Source organism: Macaca nemestrina, chromosome X (assembly GCF_043159975.1).
Source record: "Macaca nemestrina isolate mMacNem1 chromosome X, mMacNem.hap1, whole genome shotgun sequence".
In the NCBI taxonomy this organism is placed as follows: Eukaryota; Metazoa; Chordata; class Mammalia; order Primates; family Cercopithecidae; genus Macaca; species Macaca nemestrina.
Window position 1 is genome coordinate 140,502,719 of NC_092145.1, and position 23,950 is coordinate 140,526,668.

A 23,950-nucleotide genomic window follows, 5' to 3' on the forward strand; every position below is an offset into this window, starting at 1 on the left:
TCTAATAAATCTTTGAGATCCAGGTAAATTGTCTTAGTATCTCTAACACCTAGTACAATACGTGGCCCATAATTTGAATGGCCTTCCAACGAAAAGGAATGGTCCCAACAGAATATGTCATAGATCAGAAACATTTTCACTGAGACCAGGCGTTCAGGAAAAAGCAAAAGCAGGAGAGCCACCTGAGTTTTAGTTCTCTCTCTGACCTCACTCTTCTCTACGTCTCTTTCATACTCTCTGATTTAAACTCTAGTGTCCAGGTGTGCTCCCACTCTGGCCTTTGTACTGGCTCATCCCTCTCCTAGGAATGCTTTTCCCCCAGGTGCTTGACTTTCTCACCTTCCTCAGGTCTTTCTCAAATAGCATCTTCTTAATAAAGCCTGCCCTGACTACTTTATTGAAAATTACAATCCCCCCTTTCCATGTCTGCTATTCTCATCCCTTTACTCAACTCAGTATCTTTTCTTCGTAGTATTTATCATGTTCTAACCTTTATTTACCTATTATTATTATTATTATTATTATTATTATTATTATTATTATTTGGTCTGTTGTCAAAAAGGCAAAGTTTTTGGTCCGTTTGACTTACTGTATATCCCAGCTCCTAGAAGAGTACCTAGCATGTATCGGGTGCTCAAAAATAAATATTTAAATGGATGGAAGAATGAATTAGTGAATTCCCGTACATAGCTTAAGGGTATTGAACACCTAGGCTGAGGGAGGTGGCAAATATCTGAAAGGGGTGGAAATGTAGGAAGAATGAAACAGGGCGTGATGTAGATCTGCTGCCATCCTCAAAATTTTGCCTACAGTCAGACTTTTGCTTATCAAATCAAAATAGTCTATGTAAAAATAATAACATGGAATTTATTATTACTGTTTTTAAATGCACAAAGTTATTTTTTTGTGGTAGTGAATGGACAGATACCTATTTATCATTTAAAAAACAGTTGTGCCAGAGAATGTAAAAATATGTGAGCCTCACAGAATAATTAGAGTGTATATAATTTATGTCTCTGTTCCAGTTTATTAACATAATTTTTTCCATAAAACTAGTAATATAGCTGCTTTACCATGTATAGGCAAAAACACAGTTTTATAAAATGTCAAGTCAAATTATAATTTTATGTTTTCATGTGACAGATTTATTTCAGTAACAGGTGATTTAGTGACATAAGATATGTTTGTCACATGCACATGTCAGTCTGTTCTTGGCTTATCACTGCCCTTGGAAATCTGATATTCCTTTCTGCATCCATCTCATTAGATTCCAAGTATGAGCTAGAAAAGTACATTGTTGCTTTCCTACCTGTTGTCCAAGATTGCCCAAGCATTAGTATTATGTCCTGGTTGAACCTTAGATTCATTTCTAAAATAGTCATGGTCCTATGACCTGGTGACATTAAGTACAATCTGGGCATCGAGATCTCAACCCAGGATATTTTGCCTATTATACTACTGTAATTTTGCATATATGTAAAGTAGATAGAAAATAGTTTGCTGGTGTGATTAGTGAAAATTTAGGTCTTATGAAATTTAAACTTGGAACAGAAAAGCGTGTTCAGGATAAAACAGTGGCAGGTTTTTGAAACTTGAACCAATGTCAAACTTGCCACAGGAATTATCTTTTCTCTCCATCCTCAAGAGTATTTTCCGTACTCTCTGAGCCCTGATTTAGAAAAATATTTTATAAATCCCTGTTTGTATCCCTAAAGAGGTTTGAAATGATCGCATCTGTTTTGGGGGGAAGAGAGTAGGGAGTGGAGGAAGATGCTTTTTAAAACACACACACACACATACACACACACAAAGAAAAGAAACACTTGAAAATTTACTTTAAGATTTGCCAGAATAAAAAATTTAGTATGAAAGTGGGAAGATAAAGTCAAGAAAGTCTCTTAGAAAATAGAGACAGTACTGGACATGATGGCTCATTCCTGTAACCCCAGCACTTTGGGAGGCCAAGTCAGGCGGATTGTTTGAACTCAGGAGTTTCAGACCAGCCTGGGCAACGTGGTGAGACCCTGTCTCTGCAAACAAATGAAAAAATTAGCCAGGTGTTGTGGCACATGCCTGTAGTTCCAGCTACTGGGGAGGCTGAGGTGGGAGGATTGCTGGAGCCCAGGAGGTTGAGGCTACAGTGAGCTGAGACTGCACCATTGCACTCCAGCCTGGGTGACAGAGCCAGACCCTGTCTCAAAAAAAAAAGTGGAAACAGAAAATAAGAGAAAAAAAATGACATAAAGGATTCCATTTCAGATATACAGTATTCAATTAGTAGAAGAGTCACAAAAAGAGAAGCCCTGAAAAATGAGTGGAAGGAAATTATCAAAGAAATGTTAGAATTCCCCACAAAGTTAAAGAATTCAGGTCTTTAGATTATAAAGGTTCACCAAGCATCTAGCATTCTGAAGGAAAGAAGACCCTGTTTATCTCACTATTGGGGAACTTCAGAAACACAAGGACAGAGAAAATCTTTAAAACTTCCAGAAAGAAAAACCAGACCTACCAAAAAGTGTGACTAGACTAGCATCATCCATCTCATCAGCAGAACTGGATGCTAGAAGGCAGTGGATCTATGGTGTCAAAGTTCTGAGGCAAGATTATTTTTCTTCTGGAATTTGGTACTAAGCCAAACTATACAAATGAGAAGACAAAATAACAACATTTACAGATGTGTGAGGTTCAGAAAGTTTTCTTCCAGGACACCTTTCTTTGGAAGTTACAAGGGGGTAATCTAAGAAAGAGACATAGGAAACTGAAAACAGTGAAGTAACCATTTTAACATGTAATAAAGTTTTTATTTTTAATTTTTTTTAAGTCCCCTTAGATTGGCCTGGGAGTCGTTGTTATGGGCCCATATAAGAGGAAATTTAATATATTACTTAGCCTTCATTTGAACCATATATTGTCATGATAATATGGATGCTGTTGTCTATAGGCTTTCAACTTTAGAATTAGGCTATAGAGAGAGCATGAAGGATTTGGTTGTGGTTGCAGGAGGAAATGTTACTTTTCTTAAAATTAATAGCCTTAATATTAATAAAATTATATACAGCTAGCAGCAAATGGGAAGAAGTTTAAGAGGAAGAATATATGGGCACTATTAGCCTCCTTTTTCAAAGGGAAGAGTTAGGATTCTGTCCAAAGCAGAGAAAAGATGAGAAGTTTATGTAAAGGTAATATAATTACCAAACAATAGAGAGGAAGATGATGAAGTGAAGGGGCATAATATAAGTAAGTCCCTCACCTTAAGTTAGTAGACATTGTCTTAAGGTTAATAAATTAAGAAATTATCAAAGTAGATGCAGAACTAATTTTTTTTCAAGTCTGGGCATGAGGGTGAGAAGAGACTTGCTTTTCACCATAAGCTATTCTGCCACTGTTTATTACTAACGTGCATGTATTACTTTGATTTTAAAAACAAAAAGTTTAGGGAATAAGAAATAACCTGGGTTGGCCGGGCGCGGTGGCTCAAGCCTGTAATCCCAGCACTTTGGGAGGCCGAGACGGGCGGATCACGAGGCCAGGAGATCGAGAGACGATCCCGGCTAACACGGTGAAACCCCATCTCTACTAAAAAATACAAAAAAACTAGCCGGGCGAGGTGGCGGGCGCCTGTAGTCCCAGCTACTCGGGAGGCTGAGGCAGGAGAACGGCATAAACCTGGGAGGCGGAGCTTGCAGTGAGCTGAGATCCGGCCACTGCACTCCAGCCTGGGTGACAGAGCAAGACTCCGTCTCAAAAAAAAAAAAAAAAAAAAAAAAAAAAAAGAAATAACCTGGGTTGACAAAAGGCTATGTGTAAGAGAACGTTGGGAGATAATATCACAAAAGTAGGTTGAGGCCATATTGTAGAGGACCTCGAATGCCCAGGTGAAGCAGTGCATTTAATTTGAGAAAACTTGGAGGAGTTTTTGAACAGCCTGGTCATATGACTGAAGCTGTATAATTTCAGAAAGTGAATTTGTCAAAAAGATGAATTGGAGTGGACGCAGGCAGAAAGGGATATTATGAGTAACCAATCTAGTTTCAGTTTTCTAGCTGAAAGGTAATGAAGGCTTATACCTTGATGATACCACTGGAAATAGAAAAAGAAAGAATGAAAAGTGTTCTCAACACTGTGCTTGATACATAGTATTTCGGTATGTGGTTGTTATACTGAAGGGACCAAAGAGACACACTGCTTTTTTTTTCTTTTGAGACAGGGTCTTGCTCTGTTGCCCAGACTGGAGTGCAGTGGCACGATCATGGCTCACTGTAGCCTCGACCTCCTGGGCTCAAGCGATCCTCACATCTCAGCTCCCTGAGTAGCTGGGACTACAGACTCGCACCAACCACCACACCTGGCTAATCTTGTAAATGTTTTGGTAGAGACAGAGTCTCACTATATTGTCCAGGCTAGACTCTACTTTTTGTTGTTGTTGTTGTTGTTGTTGTTTTGAGACGATGTCTTGCTCTTATTGCCCAGGAGGCTGGAGTGCAGTGGTGCGATCTCGGTTCACTGCAATCTCTGCCTCCTGGGTTCAAGCGATTCTCCTGCCTCAGCCTCCCAAGTAGCTGGGATTACAGGCCCAGCTAATTTTTGTATTTTTACTAGAGACAGGGTTTCACCATGTTGGCCAGACTGGTCTCGAATTCCTGAGCTCAGGTGATCCGCCCACCTCAGCCTCCCAAAGTGCTGGGATTACAGGAGTGAGCCACTGCGCCCAGTCAGACTCTGCATTTTTTAGTAACTTATTTGACATGAGATGAAAGGAAGGGTAGTCATCAAAGATGAGAGTAGTAATTGTTTATTTTGAAGTTCATGGCCTGATTGTAGCTCACACTATTTAAGGGTAAGGGTTGATCCTGTATGCCTGCTACAAAATGGAATGTGTTTATAATTAGGTGATTGTTCTTCCCTGCTTGTGTTGCATCTTGATTTGTGACCAACAATTTTTGTAGGATTTGCTGTGAAATATAAGGTGAAAAAATACTGTTACCGGATAAATCACATCCCATTTACCTACAAAAGAAAAATGTAAAAAATATATAACATTACAAAATAGAGTTCTTCATGACCTCAATTTAAAGGCATAAATGGCTGCTAGTTTCCAATTAGGCTCTTGAAGAGATAGTTTTTGTTTATTTGTTTCTTTGTTTGGTTTTTAACACGAGACTGACACATGCTGGAATCCAGCCCATTAACTTGGTTAGTCTTCAGAGTATGATGTGACAGCACTTTGGGGTATAGAAAAAGAAGAGAACTTCTTTACGTGTATATAATTTTAAGGATACAAATATTGTGTATGTAGGGATTTTTGGTTTTGTGTTTTTTGTTGTTTTGGGTTTTTTTGTTTGTTCGTTTTCCTGTTAAGGATGTGCTACCAAAAAGTTCAAAGAACACTGCTGTAATCAACTGAGCTAACAGACCGGTTAGGAAGACCAGGGTCATAAGCCTATAGGTTTCCTGTCATTGATCTCAGTGTGGTGTAATGGTAAGGGCCTTGTTTTCAAAGTCAGGAGACCTAGAATTGAGCCCTAAATGTACCACTTACTGGCTTGTGATCTTTAGCCTTCAGTTAATCTCTTTAAATTTCAGACCGTAGAATATTCAAACCAGTTTGTTTTTAGAGGATCTGTCAAATTTCTAGTGGTAAATGGGAGAGTACATAGAAAACTCTGAAGTGTTTATGCTTGTTCTAAGGTTTACTCGTTTATATTATATCAGTCCTCTCTAACATCAATGTGTGGTCAAAGATTTGTTGTGAAGCATGAATATAAAACATGAAAAAACACCTAACACAGGGTTGATATGTAGTAGGTGCTCAATAATAGTATTTGCTGGATTTCTATCTAAATCTTAATCCCACATATACTTTGTTCTTTGAAAGGTTTTTTAAAAAAATTTGATAATTTGCTTCCTGCCTTCCCTATTGTACTAATGACTACTAACAGCTATCACTCTGAAGCCCTTGGTCTCTGGAGAAAAGGGTGTCTGAAACCCTTGTACCTTGGTCTTATTTGGAGGAAAGAGGTAGCGTCTTAAGAGTCAGCTAATGCTTGGTTCTACGCTAATACCTACTGCACAGGATCGTTGTGAGAATTAAAGGAGATAATGCACGGGAAACTGTGAAATAAAGAGCTATACTGATGTTAGGAAATGATTTGATTATTGTTCCCGAAGTCCCAGGAGAGTCCAGTATGATTGAACTGCCTAAGTTGTAGGATAACCTACAAATTACAGCCTCTGTCTTGGAAATAAAGTAGGGGGCCTGGATTCCTTTTTCTCCTTTTCTGGGAGCTTTTTTCCTTTTACTACTCATTTTCAAAAGCTACCATGTTAGGATATTCTGGTATGTCCTTTTGAGAAATCTTTGTAATTCCTTATATTGCCAGCATTCTAAGGACATCTCAGAAAAGGTTAAGTGAATGCAAATGTTTGTTTGGGATAAGACAATAACAAAAACAATAGATTATTTATGTTTACATAACACATTGAGATTCTACTAACAGTACTTATGCACTGCGAAAAAAACATTATAGTCAACAAAATAGAAATGCTAGTCTTTATTTGACAGGCTTATGTTTCTGATTTTGTCAGGTTTTGTTTTGTTGTAATTTTTGACTATAACATACAGTATGTGTCTTGATTAAATAAGATAACCTAATCTGCTGATCTCACATAAGTAATTGAAATCCTGTGTATATTTCATATATTTTCTCTTTGTTCTGACACTTTTCCTCAAATATATTAAAATGTTCACTATCTTTGAAAATCCTTTTCTTAACCCAGATACCTCTCACTGTTCCATCATGCTGAATAGTCATTTTTTTCCATGTCTGATTATCCATCCAAATGTTAAATCTTTTCTCCTTTTGTGTTTTAGAGTTACTCCTTTCTCCCCTTTCAGATCCCAGATTATTCTAGAAACAGAAAGTAACAGACATTTCAAAGGGATAAAACTTCAGTGTACTTAAACAGCCACATTGAGGTTAGAAATCTCCATTTTTACCCTGGAATATTTTTCAACCCCTCTCCTCAATAAACACTTTTTTTAAATAGCATTAGTTCTGCGTAGTATAACCACACACCAGAGCACAGCAGATTATTCCGATTTGTTATTTTCAGACTTCTTTACACCCTCTGCCCCCCACCCAATAAAACTATTCTAATTATCTCCAGTAGAGAGAATGAAGACTTGGAAATATTTAGTACTAAATGTCATGTAGAGGTTAAATTGGTCTATGTAGTAGGCTGGTATAATAACTATCTCTGACACTTAACCTGAAAGTATATATGTGTGGCATATTCACTTGATGGGTTGGTAAATGGTGATTTTGTATGTTAATTTGAGGATTTCTAATTTGCTTAGAAATTAGATTGATTTCTAATTAATTTCTAGTATGATTAAATTAATATTGTTTGATTTTTAGCGGGAGAAAATAGCTCTGGCTAACCCTGTTTGCTCCCCTTACATTTATCTCAACAGGAAGAAGTCAGTATCAAAGAAATTGCAATCACACATCATGTAAAGGAAGGACATGAAAAGGCAGATCCTTCCCAGTTTGAACTTTTAAAAGTATTAGGGCAGGGATCATTTGGAAAGGTAAGTCATGAGTGTGTGCTTTTTTAAAAGTTGTCTTTTAATTTCATATGTATTTCATACACATGAGGAAACAAATATTTTATGAAATGCTACCAGTCTTCCTACCAGCAATGTTTTCTGTTTTTTTACATTTCTCACTATCAGTAAGTGTGGGAAAGTGAATAAAGTTCAAAAGTACATTGAGAACTTATAGTAAATTGGTAGTATTTGCTTCATACTTTGTCTTCAAGACCACATGACCTCTCCAGTTGTGATTCTTGAATGGTTAAAAATCACAAGATGTTCCCTTGATACACTGGCCTCTTTATGAGTCCTTGGGTAGGGTTGGATGGTGATCTTGCAATACAGTACAACAGCACATCTCAGCCTCCCTTCCAGTGTACTCTAATACCAGCATAAAGTGAGTGATGCTCCCAAAGAAGTAGGGTTGGGGGCTACTGCTACAATTTTGAAGTTTTCTTGACTCCTGGCTTGTCTTTAAAATGAGTGCAAAGTTTGCATTTTGTTCAGTAACATCGTGTTTGTTTTTAACATCAAAAAATGTTTCCCAAAGCCACCAAGTAAAATTCCTGCAGAAGACAGGATCTGCCTCTGTCACCCAGGCTGGAGTACAGTGGCGTGATCTCGGCTCATTGCAACCTCTGCCTCCCAGGTTCAAGCAATTCTCCAGCCTCAGCCTCCTGAGTAGCTGGGACCACAGGCACACACCACCACGCCCAGCTAATTTTTGTGTTTTTTTATAGAGATGGGGTTTCGCCATGTTGCCCAGGCTGGTCTCGAGCTCCTGAGCTCAAAGCGATCCACTTGCCTCGGCCTCCCAAAATGCATTACGGGTGTGAGCAACCACGCCCAGTCGAAAATGCAACATCTTTATCAGTGTTTTTCATGTCCTGCTTGTCTCCCACCACATACATACACACTGCACACCTCAGGGGCACTTCTGTACTCCATTTTGAGAAGTACAGCATTATAATTACTGCTACTTGATCTGTTTAGACCAGGGGTCCCCAACCCCCAGGCGAGCATTGCTGTTTGAGCACCACCTCCTGTCAGATCAGTGGCAGTATTCGATTCTCATAGGAGCACAAACCCTGTTGTGAACTGCACATGGGAGGGATCTAGGTTGTGCACTCCTTATGAGAATCTAATGCCTGATGAGCTGAGGTGGAACAGTTTCATTCTGAAATCATCTCCCCCTCCCACTGCGCCAGTCTATGAAAAAACTGTCTTCCATGAAACCAGTCCCTGGTACTAAAAAAGGTTGGGGATCACTGGTCTAGATTGTTTCTTGGCAAAAGGAACATTTAGAGATTGCATTCAACTTTCACAATGCAGTGATTCCTTACCACCTCTCTGTAAGGAAATATTTGAAGATATCATGCTTTGCAAGTTTCAGAACAGCACCACTTTAGCTCTCTTGTGTATTTTAGTGGGGGTATTTAGCAATTCTTGGCTAGCATAGGTAATTTGTTACAGTTGTTAACCTCTTTTGAACCCAAAAGGATGCTTTTAATCCAAATATAGAGTAAGTAGCCAGCAGAGCATAACGGTTGTAAGTTTGGGCTCTAGGTCAGCCAGACTTCGATTCAGTTTTTTTTCTTCTATTTATTCACTGTGTGTGTTTGAGCAAGTTACTTAACCTCTTGGATCACCATTTCCTTCCTCTAGCCACTCATTAAATATTGAAGTTCTCTAAGGTTCGATTCTAGGCTGCCTTCTTCTCTATTACTAATACTCTACTAATTGATTTTCTCTGTGCCCACTATCTTAATTGTAACTCACATACAGCTGACATAACAGATTTATATCTCCAATCTAGATTGCTCCTCCAAGCTCTGAATTCTTATGCATAGCTGCTTACTCTTTTTCTGTGTCTTAAAAGCACTTTAAAGTCAACGTGTCTAAGACCAAACTCATGATCTTTCCCTAAGCCTCAAACTGTTCTATTTCATTTTTCTCTCATTAAGCAATTTAGAAACTTGGGAAGCATTCTTGGTGTATATTTCTAGTCCCTACCTCCCCTATCCCACTCTGACCTGGCCAATCTTATCTGTCACCAAGTGCTGTAGATTCAGTAAAGATTTCTCAAAGCCTGCCTGCCACCCCTCCAGAATATGCTACCACCTTTCTTCCTGGTCTATTGACAGAGTCCCCTAACTGGGTCTTTCCAAATGTATTCTTGCCTTGATCCATTATTTACATGATAGCCAGCGTGAACTAATCTTTTACTCTACCCCTCGTAACCTTTCAGTGGCCTCTCTTTGCTTTTATAATAAAGATGAATTCTTAAGATGGCTGAGGAGCCCCTCAGTCTGGTCTCTAGCTACCTCTCCAGCATCAGTTTTCATACTTTTCATTTCACTCTCTGTGTTCAGGTCACATTGGCTGCCTTCTTTGGTCCTTAAGCAGGACCAAGTCCTTAAGCTCCATCCTGCTAGAAAGCCTTTCCATGTTTTATTCCTTCTGCCTGAAACACTCTGCTCTACCCCTGCCTCTTCCTCAGCTGATTAGCTCCTCTTGCACCTGTGATCTCAAGGCGGCTTTCCCTGCATCCTTCCCAGGTTATGTTCCCTGGTTATACCCTCTCAGAACATTATATACCTCATCTTCATGGCACTTGCCACAATTGCAGTTTTTCATTTGTTTAGTGGCTGTCTCCCCCACTAGACTAAATGTTCCATGAGTGAAGGGTCATGCCTTGTATCAAGTCTCAGCATTGAACCAGTAGCACAGTGCCTGGCATATAATTCTGGAAAGAATTAATGAGTGTGTAATAGTTCTGACCCCATAGGAGAGTAGTGAGAATTAAATGATAAAAGGCCAAGCACATAATATCTGGTATTAAATTAAATTATCACACCACTCAAAACCAAATAGACGGGTAATTTTTATACATTAGATTTTCAGGGAACACAATATTTAAGTTCTTGGAATTAGCATGCTTCTCCCTTTACATCTTTAAAAGTAACTTAAATATCATACTATAAATACCAAACATTCAAAATAGGTTGTCTCCTTTCTTACTCATTCTGAAAGGCCACAGTAAGCCAAGGAAACAGGGATGACCTGTCAGAGACTAGAATAGCTTCATGGGGGAGTGAGAAAAGGTCAGAAATGCTCTGGTGGAGGAAGTGATGGCAGCTGGGACCGCTGCTGCTCCTGCTGGGCTTGGCTGGTTACTGGCCAAAGGGAACAGATAAACAGCACCCTGAGCAGAAGCAGAATACTGGGTGACTGACACGGACTTTGTCCCAGTACCTCCACTGTGACACTGGGCAAATTACTTAACCCCCTAAGCCCTAGTTTGGACAGCTCTAAAATAGGCATTGCCTAGTAGGTCTGCCTCCCAAAATCGACACAGTGATTTGTTACAAATGGTTGTGAAAGTACTTTGCAAACTAAGAAGTGCTGGAGTGTTAAGAAGATGGATTCAAAGAACAGTTGAAAGTTTGGAATTCACCAGGAGAATTTTTCTTACAGAATGGAACCAAGAAACTTGGTTAGGGAATCTTAAGGATGATTAAATATCAAATAAATCCTAATTATCTCTACCTAATCAAATTTTATTTCCATCAAAAATATTAATCATCTCTGATTACCCTTAACACTTAAACATCATTCCAGAGCTTAGATCCACCCTGGTTAATGATGCTTTTCTCTCCCTAGGTTGGCTCCCCACTAACTGGCTGAAAGGAGCTAAAGCGTGGGGCATGGTGAAAGGGGTGGTGATTATAGGAGAGCAACACACCCTGCATCAGGGTTTCTCTGCAAGTTGTGGTGCTCTTCACTTGATTTGGGGTCATTGCCCATTGACTTGGCACAATTCTCAAAGTGAGAAACTCTGCCTTGTCCTAGAATCAGTCGAATGAATCATTTTTTAATTTTGTGCTAATAGCCTGATGTGCTAATTCAGATGAATGAAAGCAGATCCTAAACTTAATTATTGATTGTGATTGCTTCTCTTCTTCCCACCTGTGGCAGCATAAGAACACTGCTACAAAAGAATGGATAGGGAAAAGGAGTTGAAATTCAAATCTATTTGGCATATCTATTTAAAGGTTCAATGGAAATAATCATGAACCTAATGGTCAAAATGAGTAGAAAGGATGTATTGGTAGTCTTGTATTAGCCATGATATAGAATGACCATGAATTATTTAGAACAGGCTTTATTAATTTTGCACAAATATTTGGAAAGTCAGGATGCCCAATAACATACCTGAGAATTGTGTTCTTCATGTTTAGGTGTATGCAATAATTTGACCATGAAAAGGTGGGGAGGTGGGTTCTGACTTACGCCACATTAAATATTTGTGCACAGGATTCTTCAATTTCTTTTTGTTTTTGTTTTTCGTTTTTGTTGTTGTTGTTGTTGTTTTGAGACGGAGTCTGGCTCTTGTTGCCCAGGCTGGAGTGCAATGGTGTGATCTCGGCTCACTGCAACCTCTGCCTCCCGGGTTCAAGTGATTCTCCTGCCTCAGCCTCCCAAGTAGCTGGGATTGCAGGTGCCAGCCACCATATCTGGCTAATTTTGTATTTTTAGTAGAGACAGGGTTTCACCGTGTTGGCCAGGCTGATCTCAAACTCCTGACCTCAGGTGATCAACCCTCCTGGGCCTCCCAAAGTGCTGGGATTACAGGCGTGAGCCGCCGCTCCTGGCCCAATGTAAGTGTTTTAAATTGTTGTGCTGAGCAGTGAGATTTATATACAACCTTTGTATACAGAAAAGACCCTTCATCAGTGAGTACTTGTATCAACAGGAAATTGTGGTCAAGAGGAACCCCTGTAAAACAATTTTGATGAGCTCAATAGAATTTCTGTTTTGTTAAAAGCAGAGCCATCATACCACCTGTTATACTTTAAACATTTTGGGATTTTTTCCATCTAATTCATACATATGTAGTTTAAGGATTTTTTTTTTTTTTTTTTTTTTTGTCTGTCTGAATGTGTTACATGCTCTTTGGGAACTGGCAAACAACAAAATGGAAAAAAATGTATTCACTTATATTGACACCCCAAGTTATAACTACTGTTTATAACTAGTATTTATAATTGATACATTTTAGGGGAAATAATCTACAGTATATCTGAATCTATATTATAATAAACTATTATAGCAGGGTCTTATTTTAACAAAGGTATAGTTTGTACCACTTTGTAATATTTATTTTCTCTTATTTAAATACAGGTTTTCTTAGTTAAAAAAATCTCAGGCACTGATGCTAGGCAGCTTTATGCCATGAAGGTATTGAAGAAGGCCACACTGAAAGGTAAGTGTTGCTGCTATTTGTAATGTTCGTGTAGTCTAAACAAACTGAAAGGTCTCAATAAGAGCTCATGGGACTCCTTGGCATGTTATTTACATTCTGGATAGGTTCCTGTTACCAGCTTTAAATTTAGATTGACTTTTAGTGAATTTTTCCTACTGGGCTAGGAATCATTTAACTAGTGAGAACCAGAGTTGCCATGTATAAAAGAAGTATTATAAATTTATATTGGGTTTTATACAAGTAGACATTTAGAAGATTAAAACTGGGTTTGATTCATCTTCAGATTTATGTAATTATTTTAATGTTTTTTAAAATGTACTGATTTACTGGGTGCCAAATGCTTTTATTCTAAAGGATTTTATGACTTCTGGTCTCCAAATAAGTTTTTATTCTGAGCCTATGATTTTGAAAACCCTAATGCAAGATTTGGTTCTCATAGGTAAAAAGTAGTTAGGAAGAGGCCGGGCACGGTGGCTCACGCCTGTAATCCCAGCACTTTGGGAGGCCGAGGCAGGCGGATCACCTGAGGTCAGGAGTTTGAGACCAGCCTGCCCAACATGGCAAAACCCTGTCTCTAATATTAAAAAAAAAAAAAAAAAAAAAAAGCCGGGCATGGTAGTGGGTGTCTGTAATCCCAGCTACTCGGGAGGCTGAGGCAGGAGAATCGCTTGAACCCGGGAGGCGGAGGTTGCAGTGAGCCGAGATTGCACCACTGCGCTCCAGCCTACGCGACAAGAGCAAAACTCCGTCTCAAAAAAAAAAAAAAGAAAAAAAAAAAAAGAAATACCCCTGAGCAACCTGGAAAATAACACCGTAACAAACTCCACCCTAACTGAATTTTACAACTTAACACATCTAGGAAACTTGTGAGGAAATATTGAGCAAATTACAAACAAATTAGTAATTTAAAAATTTTTGACATTTCATACAATGAAAAATAGTATAAATAGGAAGACAGGAAAATATATTAATATAAGGAGTTAGCTAAGGGGCTTCTACTGGCCAAATCTGGGGCAACTTAAACATTGCAATAATAAATGATAGTGATAGATTACGACCCAGTTGAATAAAATAAGAAGCCATAGGTTAATTCATAAATTAATTAATGGGGGAAAAGGGAAAACTCTTTCTTGCAATATAATTCCAACTAATAAATGTAAAAAGAATGAAGGAGTTAGGAATTGATAAGAAATACCATTATATCCTCCATCTGGAGGATTTTGAATAAAGTTTACACACGGAGATAAATAATCTTTGGGGAAATGTTCAGTTTTGGTGAAAGTCAAAGATGCATATTAAAATAATAAAGTTTGCTGGGCATAGTGGCTCACACTTGTAATCCTAGCACTTTGGGAGGCTGAGGCGGGAGGATGGCTTAAGGCCAGGAGGTCAAGACCAGCTAGGGCGATATAGCATGACCCTGTCTCTACAAAAAATGAAGATAAAATCAGATTGGTGTAGTGGTGCAAGCCTGTGATTCTAGCTACTCTGGAGGCTGAGGCAAGAGGATCTCTCGAGCCCAGGAGTTTGAGGTTGCAGTGAGCTGTGATCACACCACTGTACTCCAGCCTGGGTGACAGAGTGAGATGAATGCATGTTATTTCATATGATGGCAGCATACATTGGAAAGCCATTATTGCTGCTACATTAACCTAAGGAAATAGCTTCAAAAAATGGATTCATAGGCTTGAAAATTCTTGTTGCAACATTATTTACAATAGCAAGAAGTTAGAACTCACATACACACTGGAAAACTAGAGGAATTGTGACCAGTTATAGTGGCTCATTCCTATAATTCCAGCACTTTGGGAGGCTGAGGTGGGAGGATTGCCTGAACTCAGGAGTTCAAGACCAGCCTGGGCAGCATAGTGAGACCTCATCTCTACAAAAAATCGAATAATTAGCCAGGCATGGTGGTGTGTGCCTGTAGTCCCAGCTGACTGGGGGGGCTAAAGCAGGAGGATCACTTGAGCCCAGGTCTTCAAGGTTACAATGAGCTTTGATTGCACCACTGTATTCCACCCTGGGTAGAGGGAGATCCTTTCCCTAAAAAAAAATTTTTAATAAGGAAAAATAGAGGAATGTTATAAAATTATGGTTTACCACTTAGGATATTATTAAAATAAAGTATCTTAAATATAATTACAAAAATGAATGTAGTGAAAATTAGAACAAATTGGGCTACTACAAGTATGTAAAATTGTATAGATATAAGCTATAAAACAGATCATAGAAAAATGAAAATATTTGACTTACTGGAACTTTAAACTGCTGACTAATTCTGAATGTGTTCTTAAATTTTTATTTTTATCAAAAGAATATCTGTAGAGTCTTATCATATAACATAGCTATGCTTTGCCCACCCTTCTGCCTATCCTAATTCTTGAACCCCAGAGACAATGACGTTCATCTCTTTAGCTGCTGCCATTTACATTTATATTCAACACTTTTATATTGCAATTCTTTGTTTTCATTTGGAGACATAATCTATTGCCTTTCTAACATGGAAAACTAAGATTCAGTTCTCTCATGCTGCCACCCACTCACAGATTCCTTTTTCACATCTTCCCAATAATGTTTTCATTGTTATAGCTTTATAAAAATTGTTCCTAGCTAAACGAAATAGTATATTAGAGTCACATTTCCTTCACTCCTTCACTTCTTTTCTGTATTCAGTCTCTTTTCCTAAATTCTGTACCTACTTTTTTCTCAGTTTACTTTTTAGTTTTGATGGAACACGTCTTCTCATAGCTACCTCAAAATGAGTAAATGGATACTAAATTTTTTGTGACCCTCCATGTCTGGAAATGGCTTTATTCTACCCCCTCACTTAGTTTATAATTTGGCTGAGTATAAAATTCTAGGTCAGAAAGAATTTTCCACCAGATATTTGAAGGTGTTGCTTCCATTGTCTTCTAGTTTCCTGTGTTATAGTGATGAAGTTAATTGCTGGTCTCACTCCCAGTCCTTTGTGTGTAAGCTGCTTTTCCTCTTTGGAAGTCTTTAGAATCTACTCTTTATTCCTGGTGTTCTGAAATTTGTATAGTGGTATTCTTGAGTGTGGGTTTCTAAAACTATGTCATATCATATATGAGGTGGTCTCTTTCAACCTAAAAACTCATTTCTTCAGTCTTGGGAAAGTTTTTGTCATTTATTCTACATTTGTAAGTGCTACTCTTTGGAATATGTTGGTTAAACTTCCTGAATTGTTCCTTAATTTTCTTTATTTTTCCATCTTCTATTTTCCATTTTTTCTATTTTCTGTGAAATTTCTTCAACCATCTTCCAACCCTTCTATTGACCTTTTTGTTTCTGCCATCGCTTTTCATTTCCTAGATTTTCTTGTTCTCTGATTATTTCATTAAAACATTTTTTAATTATGGAAAGTATCAAACATTTAAGAAAAAGACAGAAGAATATAGTGAGCCCCCATATACCCTTGTCCCTGCTTCAACATTTATCAACTCATGGTCAGCCTTTTTTCATCAGTGTTCTCCTTCTCCTCTTGATATTTTGAATGAAATCTCAGATACTATAGAATTTCTTCATAAATATTTTAGTATATATCTCTAAAAGATAGACTCCTGGCTGGGTACGGTGGCTCACGCCTGTAATCCCAGCACTTTGGGAGGCTGAGGCGGGTGGATCACGAGGTCAGGAGTTTGAGACCAGCCTGGCCAACCAATATGGTGAAATCCCCTCTGTACTAAAAATACAAAAATTAGCTGGGCATGGTGGCGGGCACCTGTAATCCCAGCTACTCGGGAGGCTGAGGCAGGAGAATTGTTTGTACCCGGGAGGCAGAGGTTGCAGTGAGTTGAGATCACGCCCATGCACTCCAGCCTGGGCAACAGGGCGAGACTCTCTCTCAAAAAAAAAGACTCCTAAAAGAAATAATTCAACTGTATTATCATACCTTAAAAATGAGCATAAAGATATCCAGTCTTTGTTCACATTGCTAGTTGTCCCTACTATTAAAATTTGTGTTTCTTTATGCAGTCTGTTTAAATTAGGATTCATACATATAAGGTCTCAACTTTGCAATTGGTTGATATCTTTTTAAGTCTTTTCATCTATGAGCTCTTTCTCTATTTCTTATCTTTTTCTTGTAGTTTATTTGTTGAGGATACTTGTTCCTTCCTCCACCCCACCACCCTTTTTAAACAAGAACAAGAAGCTTTAAAAAGGGTGAGGTGCCATATTATCTTTGCTCCCACAATGGACATAAATTACAAGAATGAGTTTTGTTTTGTTGTGTTGTGTTTAAGTTATCTTCTGTTCCTCATATTGTTTGTTTCCCTTTATTCCATTTTTTCTGTTTATTTTGATGTTTTTCATGTTTAGAGCCTTTATCCAAATGCTTGGGGATCTTTTGCTATCTTTTCTTTAAGAGTCAACTGCTAGAAAGCTGATTGGAAAGAGTTCAATGGCAAGAATTTGCTTCTTTTTCATTGGCTTCCTTTCCTTAGGCTTAGATTTTTAGCTTTCTCTGGTCTGCTTTGTTAGTTTACCACTTACCCATCTTCTACTATTGCTTCCTGTCCTTGTGAGTTGATGCAGTTTTTCCATTATTGTCATTTCCATGGGGTTTTGGGAGAATGTAGAGAGTAGAATATCCATATTTAACCAGAAGTCTCTTCCCATTTTAAAGTTCCTATTAATACGATAAATGGGGCCAAATAGAAGTCAATAACGTTAGATAAAGTTAGTGGGGACTTCTATCCTATTAAAGTGGTCTGTTTGTCTAAAAGCTTTTGTAAACTGCTTAAAAAGGTTTCTTAATACATAGTCCTAGAAACATAAACAACATTTCTTCTTCTTCATTCTCATGTTCAGTCAAGAAGGGCTTAAATCTAATAATTACTCTAGAAGAAAAAATATTTCAGAGGAATCTAGTTGCTTTGCCAGCATGAGTTAGTATTAACGAATTCTGTGTTGGGATTAGAAGCTGGCCAATATAAAACATGCCTTCTTCTGAATTAGTATATACTAATCAAAATTCCTCATGATAGGATGATTTAGAATTGTCACTAGGTCTTTACATAAACAAAAGAAACGAGATTAGAATTATGACACAGGCCTACCTTAGACAAAATGAAGGAATTCTTTAGTGAAGGACTCTCACTGCTCATTTTCAGTTAAACAAGGTCTCATCAATGTTACATATAAGGAAATGTTGAAGAGAAAACTATCTCACAAGAAAATCATGTTGGTTCCAATCCTTCATTTTATAGAGGAGGAAACAGGAAATCCAGAGAAATGAAATTATTTGACCAAGGTAGTTATGAGTTCATCTAGTTATTAGTATAGCCACTAAACTGTAGTTCTTGACTCCCAAATAATTGTTCTTTTCATTGTGGTAAAATAAGAGGGATATACAGTGCATGTATCGATGGATATTTTTGCTGCTTACTGAGCAGAGGAGGTATTTTTAAGTGATAAGCCTTGTATACTTACTGAAAGATGTAGGACTTTGGAATCCACCTTTAAGGTGATAGGAACTAATCCAAAATTGTGTGATAATAATGAGAAAAGGATAGATTTAAGCTAGACTAGAACTAGAAATATCAGCAGGTATTGGTGATAAACTTCACTCACATACAAAGTACAAAGGGCATATCAGGCTGGGCATGGTGGCCCATGCCTATAATCCCAGCACTTTGGGAGGCCGAGGCAGGTGGATCACCTGAGGTCAGGAGTTTGAGACCAGCCTGGCCAACATGGTGAAACCCCGTCTCTATTACAAATACAAAAATTAGCCAGGTATGGTAGTGCAAGCCTGTAATCTCAGCTACTCGGGAGGCTGAGGCAGGAGAATCGCTTGAACCAGGAGGGGGAGGTTGCAGTAAGCTGAGGTCGCACCACTGCAGTCCAGCCTGGGCGACGGTGATACCCTGTCTCAAAAAAAAGAGGGCATATCAGATATAACAAGGAAGACACCAGAGTTGTATCAATAGGGCAAGGTAGTGAAATCAGAGATTGCTATTGAATTTGATATACTAACTGGATAGGTCAGTTAAAAGAGCTGCATAGACATCAAGAGCAATTGATTCCTATTTCTGATTTGCCCATTTTCAGTCAGTGGCATGAAAATCTCCCAGTTGGGGATAGAAAACTGGTAGAATGGAAAAAATAGGGCATTTTTTAGCTGCTTTGTTTATTTTCCCCAGAGGTCTTATTTCTATATTTTAAATATCTGCATTCACCCTAAGCTGAAAATAAAACCAACTCAACTTTCTCCTTCCACCAGAGAGTCTCCTATTCGTTCTATTTTAATGTTTCATATAACCATTCAGAGTACTTAGAATGTATTATAATCATTTATTTACTTGTCTGTCCTTCCCACTGGATCATGAGCTTCTTGAAGATTATCTTATTTGTATGTATATCCCTAGTGCATTGCACATACACTTTGCTCAGGAAATATTTGGTTGCTGAATAAAAGCTTTGCTCACAGGGTCAAATGTAAATTCATCTTGGCATTCCAACTTGTCAATCTGGATCCTCCCCATTTCACCTTGGCACAGTAGTAAATCTCATTTGATTCCTTCTTGTTCATCATTCATGCCTTCATGTCTTTGCTTGCACTGGGTACTCCGTGCTTAGACTCTTGTTTTCTAGGGCCTATCCTTCCTACCCATCTAAATATCCCCTCCAAAAGTCTTAAAGCTTGCGCCCTGACCCTACATCTTTCTTCTAGCCTTCCTATGCAAGTAAGACGGATCTTGCCCTTCTCTGAATCCCGCAGTACTCATTGCTGGTAGTAAATTATTTTATCCCTTAATCATATTCATGGTGCTACTTTGGATATAATAACAATAGCTACCATTTAATTGAATATCTCATACATACCAGGCTCTAGGTACATACCTTATCTCAAATGGTCACATGCTCCTCAAAGCTACAGTAGTGTTATCCCCATTGTATAGCCGAAAGGTAACTGAGTCTCAAATAATTTAAATAAGTATCTTGCTTGTGATTGTACAGATCTTGTGATGCTTAAGTTTTTGTCAAAAAAAAGATTGCACAGATCTGAATTCATATCTTTCTGTCTAAACTCCAAAAAACGTTTGCTCTTTCGGCTGTACCACAGTATGTTCTCTCTCTCTCCCTCTTGCTTCCTTTCTTCTTCCCTCAAAATAGACCTCTTTGGATATAACTGTCCTTTACCCCATGTCTGCCCCATTTTAGGTATGCTTAATGACTGTTTGTTGAGTTTGATTGATAGGACTGATGGAATGTTGAAACCTATTTGTTTTTTATGTTTTACTATTAGGATGCCTTGTTTTTTAAAAGTCGCATGCTTTTTTGTCATTTGTCACAGCTGTGATTAAAATACTTGTGCATTTGATGTTAAAGCCAATACCTAATATTTTCTCTGTATTTTTTCCAACTCAAAAGCATGGATTTTATAAATATACACTACTTCCTTTGGTTATGTAATGTAGTAAAAGATATCATTATTTATTTTGTAAATTCAAGAATGACAAAACATTCACGTTTTAGTACACATAAGCAAAATTTTATTTAACATGGGCACCAAAAAGAATTTGTTTTGAAGATTATCTTTGAAAGATATTACAATGTAGCATACATACAATCTTTTATAGTTCGAGACCGAGTTCGGACAAAAATGGAACGTGATATCTTGGTAGAGGTTAATCATCCTTTTATTGTCAAGTTGCATTATGGTAAGTATGAACCATCTCCCACATCATCCCTTCACCTCATCCCTCAGAATCCCTGAGGACATTCAGTTAAACTAATATAAATATATATATATATTTGTATGTGGTTAGCAGATCTTTTATAGTAAAAAGTCATGAAAATTAAACCATTATTTCTTAGACAAATTTTAGAAGCTTTTATTGTGTTTAGCTTATGTTTTTAAAAAATATTATAAAGTTAGTTTCTGAGTGGTAGCCATAGGAACAGGTAATGATAATTATTGCTTTTTTATTGTAATAATAATGAATAATAATATGCTAGCCTTTTATAGCCTATATGTGTTAGCCAACCCCAAAGGCCAAAGAGATCCCTAATGTGAACATCCTAAAACCATTGTCACTGCTGTTCTTTTCCCCAAAGCCATATGCTTTTTCTCAGTGGGTAAAGGTGTGATGATTCTTACTATGTATGATTAAACCTAACCAACCCACATTTTTTTCTGTAGCTAGTGGCATGGTTTTTGTATGTTATTTCGTAGTTAAGTAAGTCGTTTTTTGTTAGGAGTTTTTCTTATGTATCATGGGTTTAGAACTGGTGTATTCCTGAGTGACTTGCCTGTTGAAAATCTAGTGATTCTATAATAAGAAGCACTGTATTTAACATTTCCACATGGAAACTAAGATAAATCAGTGGTTTTCTTCTAAGTAAAAGTAAGTTTGGACATTTGATATAATTAATTTGCTAAAATATTCATTTGTGAATGACCTAATGTAAGCCTAAAAACATTACGGTGAACTAAATGAAAATTTTCATTTCTTCATTCAGCTTTTCAAACTGAAGGGAAGTTGTATCTTATTTTGGATTTTCTCAGGGGAGGAGATTTGTTTACACGCTTATCCAAAGAGGTATATAATTAATCTCTATTTTTAATCTATTTATATGCATCCTGTTTGAACTAAAGCTTTGTTATATTTCAGTATTATGCTTACTGTATTTTCTCTAGTGGCACAAGATTCTTGAAGAATCAGACCCAAAAAGAGTTCTTTTCCTACCTTTTGAATTTATTCTGAAAGCAGGACTTTAAATTGACAGTCTTTGTCTTAACTCTGCTTCTTTTATAGTTTTTTCCAGAAGCAATAATGTATCAACAAGTTATCCTTAAACAATTAGTACTGGAAATGAAGTGTGCATTTTAAAGATCACTTTTCATTTCTAAAATGTTACTGTCATGGGACAACAGTGGCACAACCTGAATATACTTGTTACTTAACAACAAAATGTAAAATTATTTCTCCCATAGTGTATAGTTAGTATTTAGTAAGTGATTGGTTGACTGATTAGATAATTTTGCAAATTTCTTTCATGAGTAAATTGTAAACAAAGCTATGTATAATTATCATATTTATAAAATTTTTAGGATATTTAAACTCTAGAGTGGAACTTTAAAAATTACAGACACAAAAAGAAAATAAATTTAGAAAAATTATTGTTTTATTCTAGGTGATGTTCACAGAAGAAGATGTCAAATTCTACTTGGCTGAACTTGCACTTGCTTTAGACCATCTACATAGCCTGGGAATAATTTATAGAGACTTAAAACCAGAAAAGTAAGGAATCATGCTACTAAGTTGAATACAATGTAATATAATTTTTTAGGAGATTATAAAAAAATCAAGTGACTTCATGAAACTCCACAGTATTACCCTAGCCTGTGCTTCACATCTCTGCTAACACTGTAGTTTCATACTTTAAAAATCTCATTTAATTAAAAAATACTGTTTTCGTGTGCATTCTTTGATTTTTTTTTTTTTTTTTTTTTAAGATGAAGTTTTGCTCTTGTTGCCCAGGCTGAAGTGCAGCGGTGCAATCTCAGCTCACTGCAATCTCCACCTCCCAGATTCAAGCAATTCTCCTGTGTTAACCTCCTGAGTAGCTGGGATTACAGGTGCCTGCCAACACACCCAGCTAATTTTTGTATTTTTAGTAGAAACAGGGTTTCACCATGTTGGCCAGGCTGGTCTCGAACTCCTAACCTCAGATGATCCACCTGCCTCAGCCTCCCAAAGTATTGGGATTACAGGCATGAGCCACCACAGCCGGCCCATTTTTTAATTTTTAATGAGGTTGAAATCTACATTCATTGGCAATTTGTATTTTTGTGTGAATTTTCTGCTCATGGCCTTTGTTCATTTTTCTTTTGGAATGTTATTTTTGGCCTGGCATGGTGGCTCACACCTGTAATCCAAGCACTTCTGGGAGGCTGAATTGCATAAGCCCAGGAGTTGGAGACCAGTGTGGGCAACATGGCAAAACCCCGTCTCTACAAACTGCTAGCTGGGCATGGTGGCACACGCCTGTAGTCCCGACTACTCGGGAGGCTGAGGCAGGCGGATTGCTTGAGCCTGGCGCATTGAGGCTGCAGTGAGCCAAGATCGCTCCGTTGCACCTCCAGCCTGGGCAACAGAGTGAGACCCTGTCTCAAAAAAAAAAAAAATTACATTTTTTCTAGTCTTTCCATTTTAACTTTATGTTGTTTAATTTATGCATTTTTTTTCTTCAGGCAGATCTACCAGTCTTCTTTTGTGATTTATTCTGACTTTCATTCTTAGGCTTTCCCGAGTTCTGTGATCAGATATTTTCCTTCTAATTTTATAGTTTCTTTTTTTTTTCTTTTAACTCCATTTTTTAGAAACTTTTTGGTAGGAGGGTTGGTATAGAGCTAACCCTTTCTTTCCCCCAAATACCATTTATCGAAAATTTTCTTCTCCATGTAATTTCAAATTTTAAGTGTGAGATTGAGCAAATTTCCCACAGGTTTGATAGTAACAGTCATCAAGAAGCGGATATTATTTAAATTGTACACACTTCTGTTTTAATTTGTTAATGTTTACCACTGAGTAAGAAAGGGTCCCCCCCCCCACCTTTTATAAGCATATAAGCACAAGCCTTGCTCTACCAGGAATATTTTTAAACAGCTTTATTGAGTTGTAATTCATATGTTAAACAAATCATTGCCTGGATGCAGTGGCTCATGCCTGTAATCCCAGCCCTTCGGGAGGCCGAGGTAGGTGGATCACTTGAGGTCAGGAGTTTGAGACCAGCCTGGCCAACACGGTGAAACCCCATCTCTATTAAAAATACAAAAATTAGCCGGGCATGGAGGCGCACACCTGTAATCTGAGCTACTCGAGAGACTGAGGCAGGAGAATCGCTTGAATCCAGGAGGTGGAGGTTGCAGTGAGCTGAGATGGTGCCACTGCACTCCAACCTGGGTGACAAGAGTGAAACTCAGTCTCAAAAAATGAAAAGTGTATAATTCATTGATTTTTAGTATATTCACAGAGTTGTACAACCATCATATTTATCAAGAATTTTGAATATTACGGATATGAACAGACACTTCTCAAAAGAAGACGTTTATG

General features: G+C 37.7%; 1 protein-coding gene across 9 annotated transcripts in view; it reads left to right on the forward strand.

Annotated features, from left to right (window-relative positions):
• The window catches only part of LOC105478207 (ribosomal protein S6 kinase A3), a 117,381-nt gene that overhangs the window by 50,981 nt on the left and 42,450 nt on the right, over nucleotides 1-23,950 (forward strand). For all 9 annotated transcript variants that reach the window (XM_011735331.2, XM_011735336.3, XM_011735337.3 and 6 more), the window contains 5 exons: nucleotides 7,475-7,591; nucleotides 12,779-12,860; nucleotides 20,471-20,551; nucleotides 21,354-21,433; nucleotides 22,029-22,135. In XM_011735331.2, coding sequence (XP_011733633.1) covers nucleotides 7,475-7,591; nucleotides 12,779-12,860; nucleotides 20,471-20,551; nucleotides 21,354-21,433; nucleotides 22,029-22,135 — 467 coding nt within the window. The remainder of the gene's footprint in view (nucleotides 1-7,474; nucleotides 7,592-12,778; nucleotides 12,861-20,470; nucleotides 20,552-21,353; nucleotides 21,434-22,028; nucleotides 22,136-23,950) is intronic.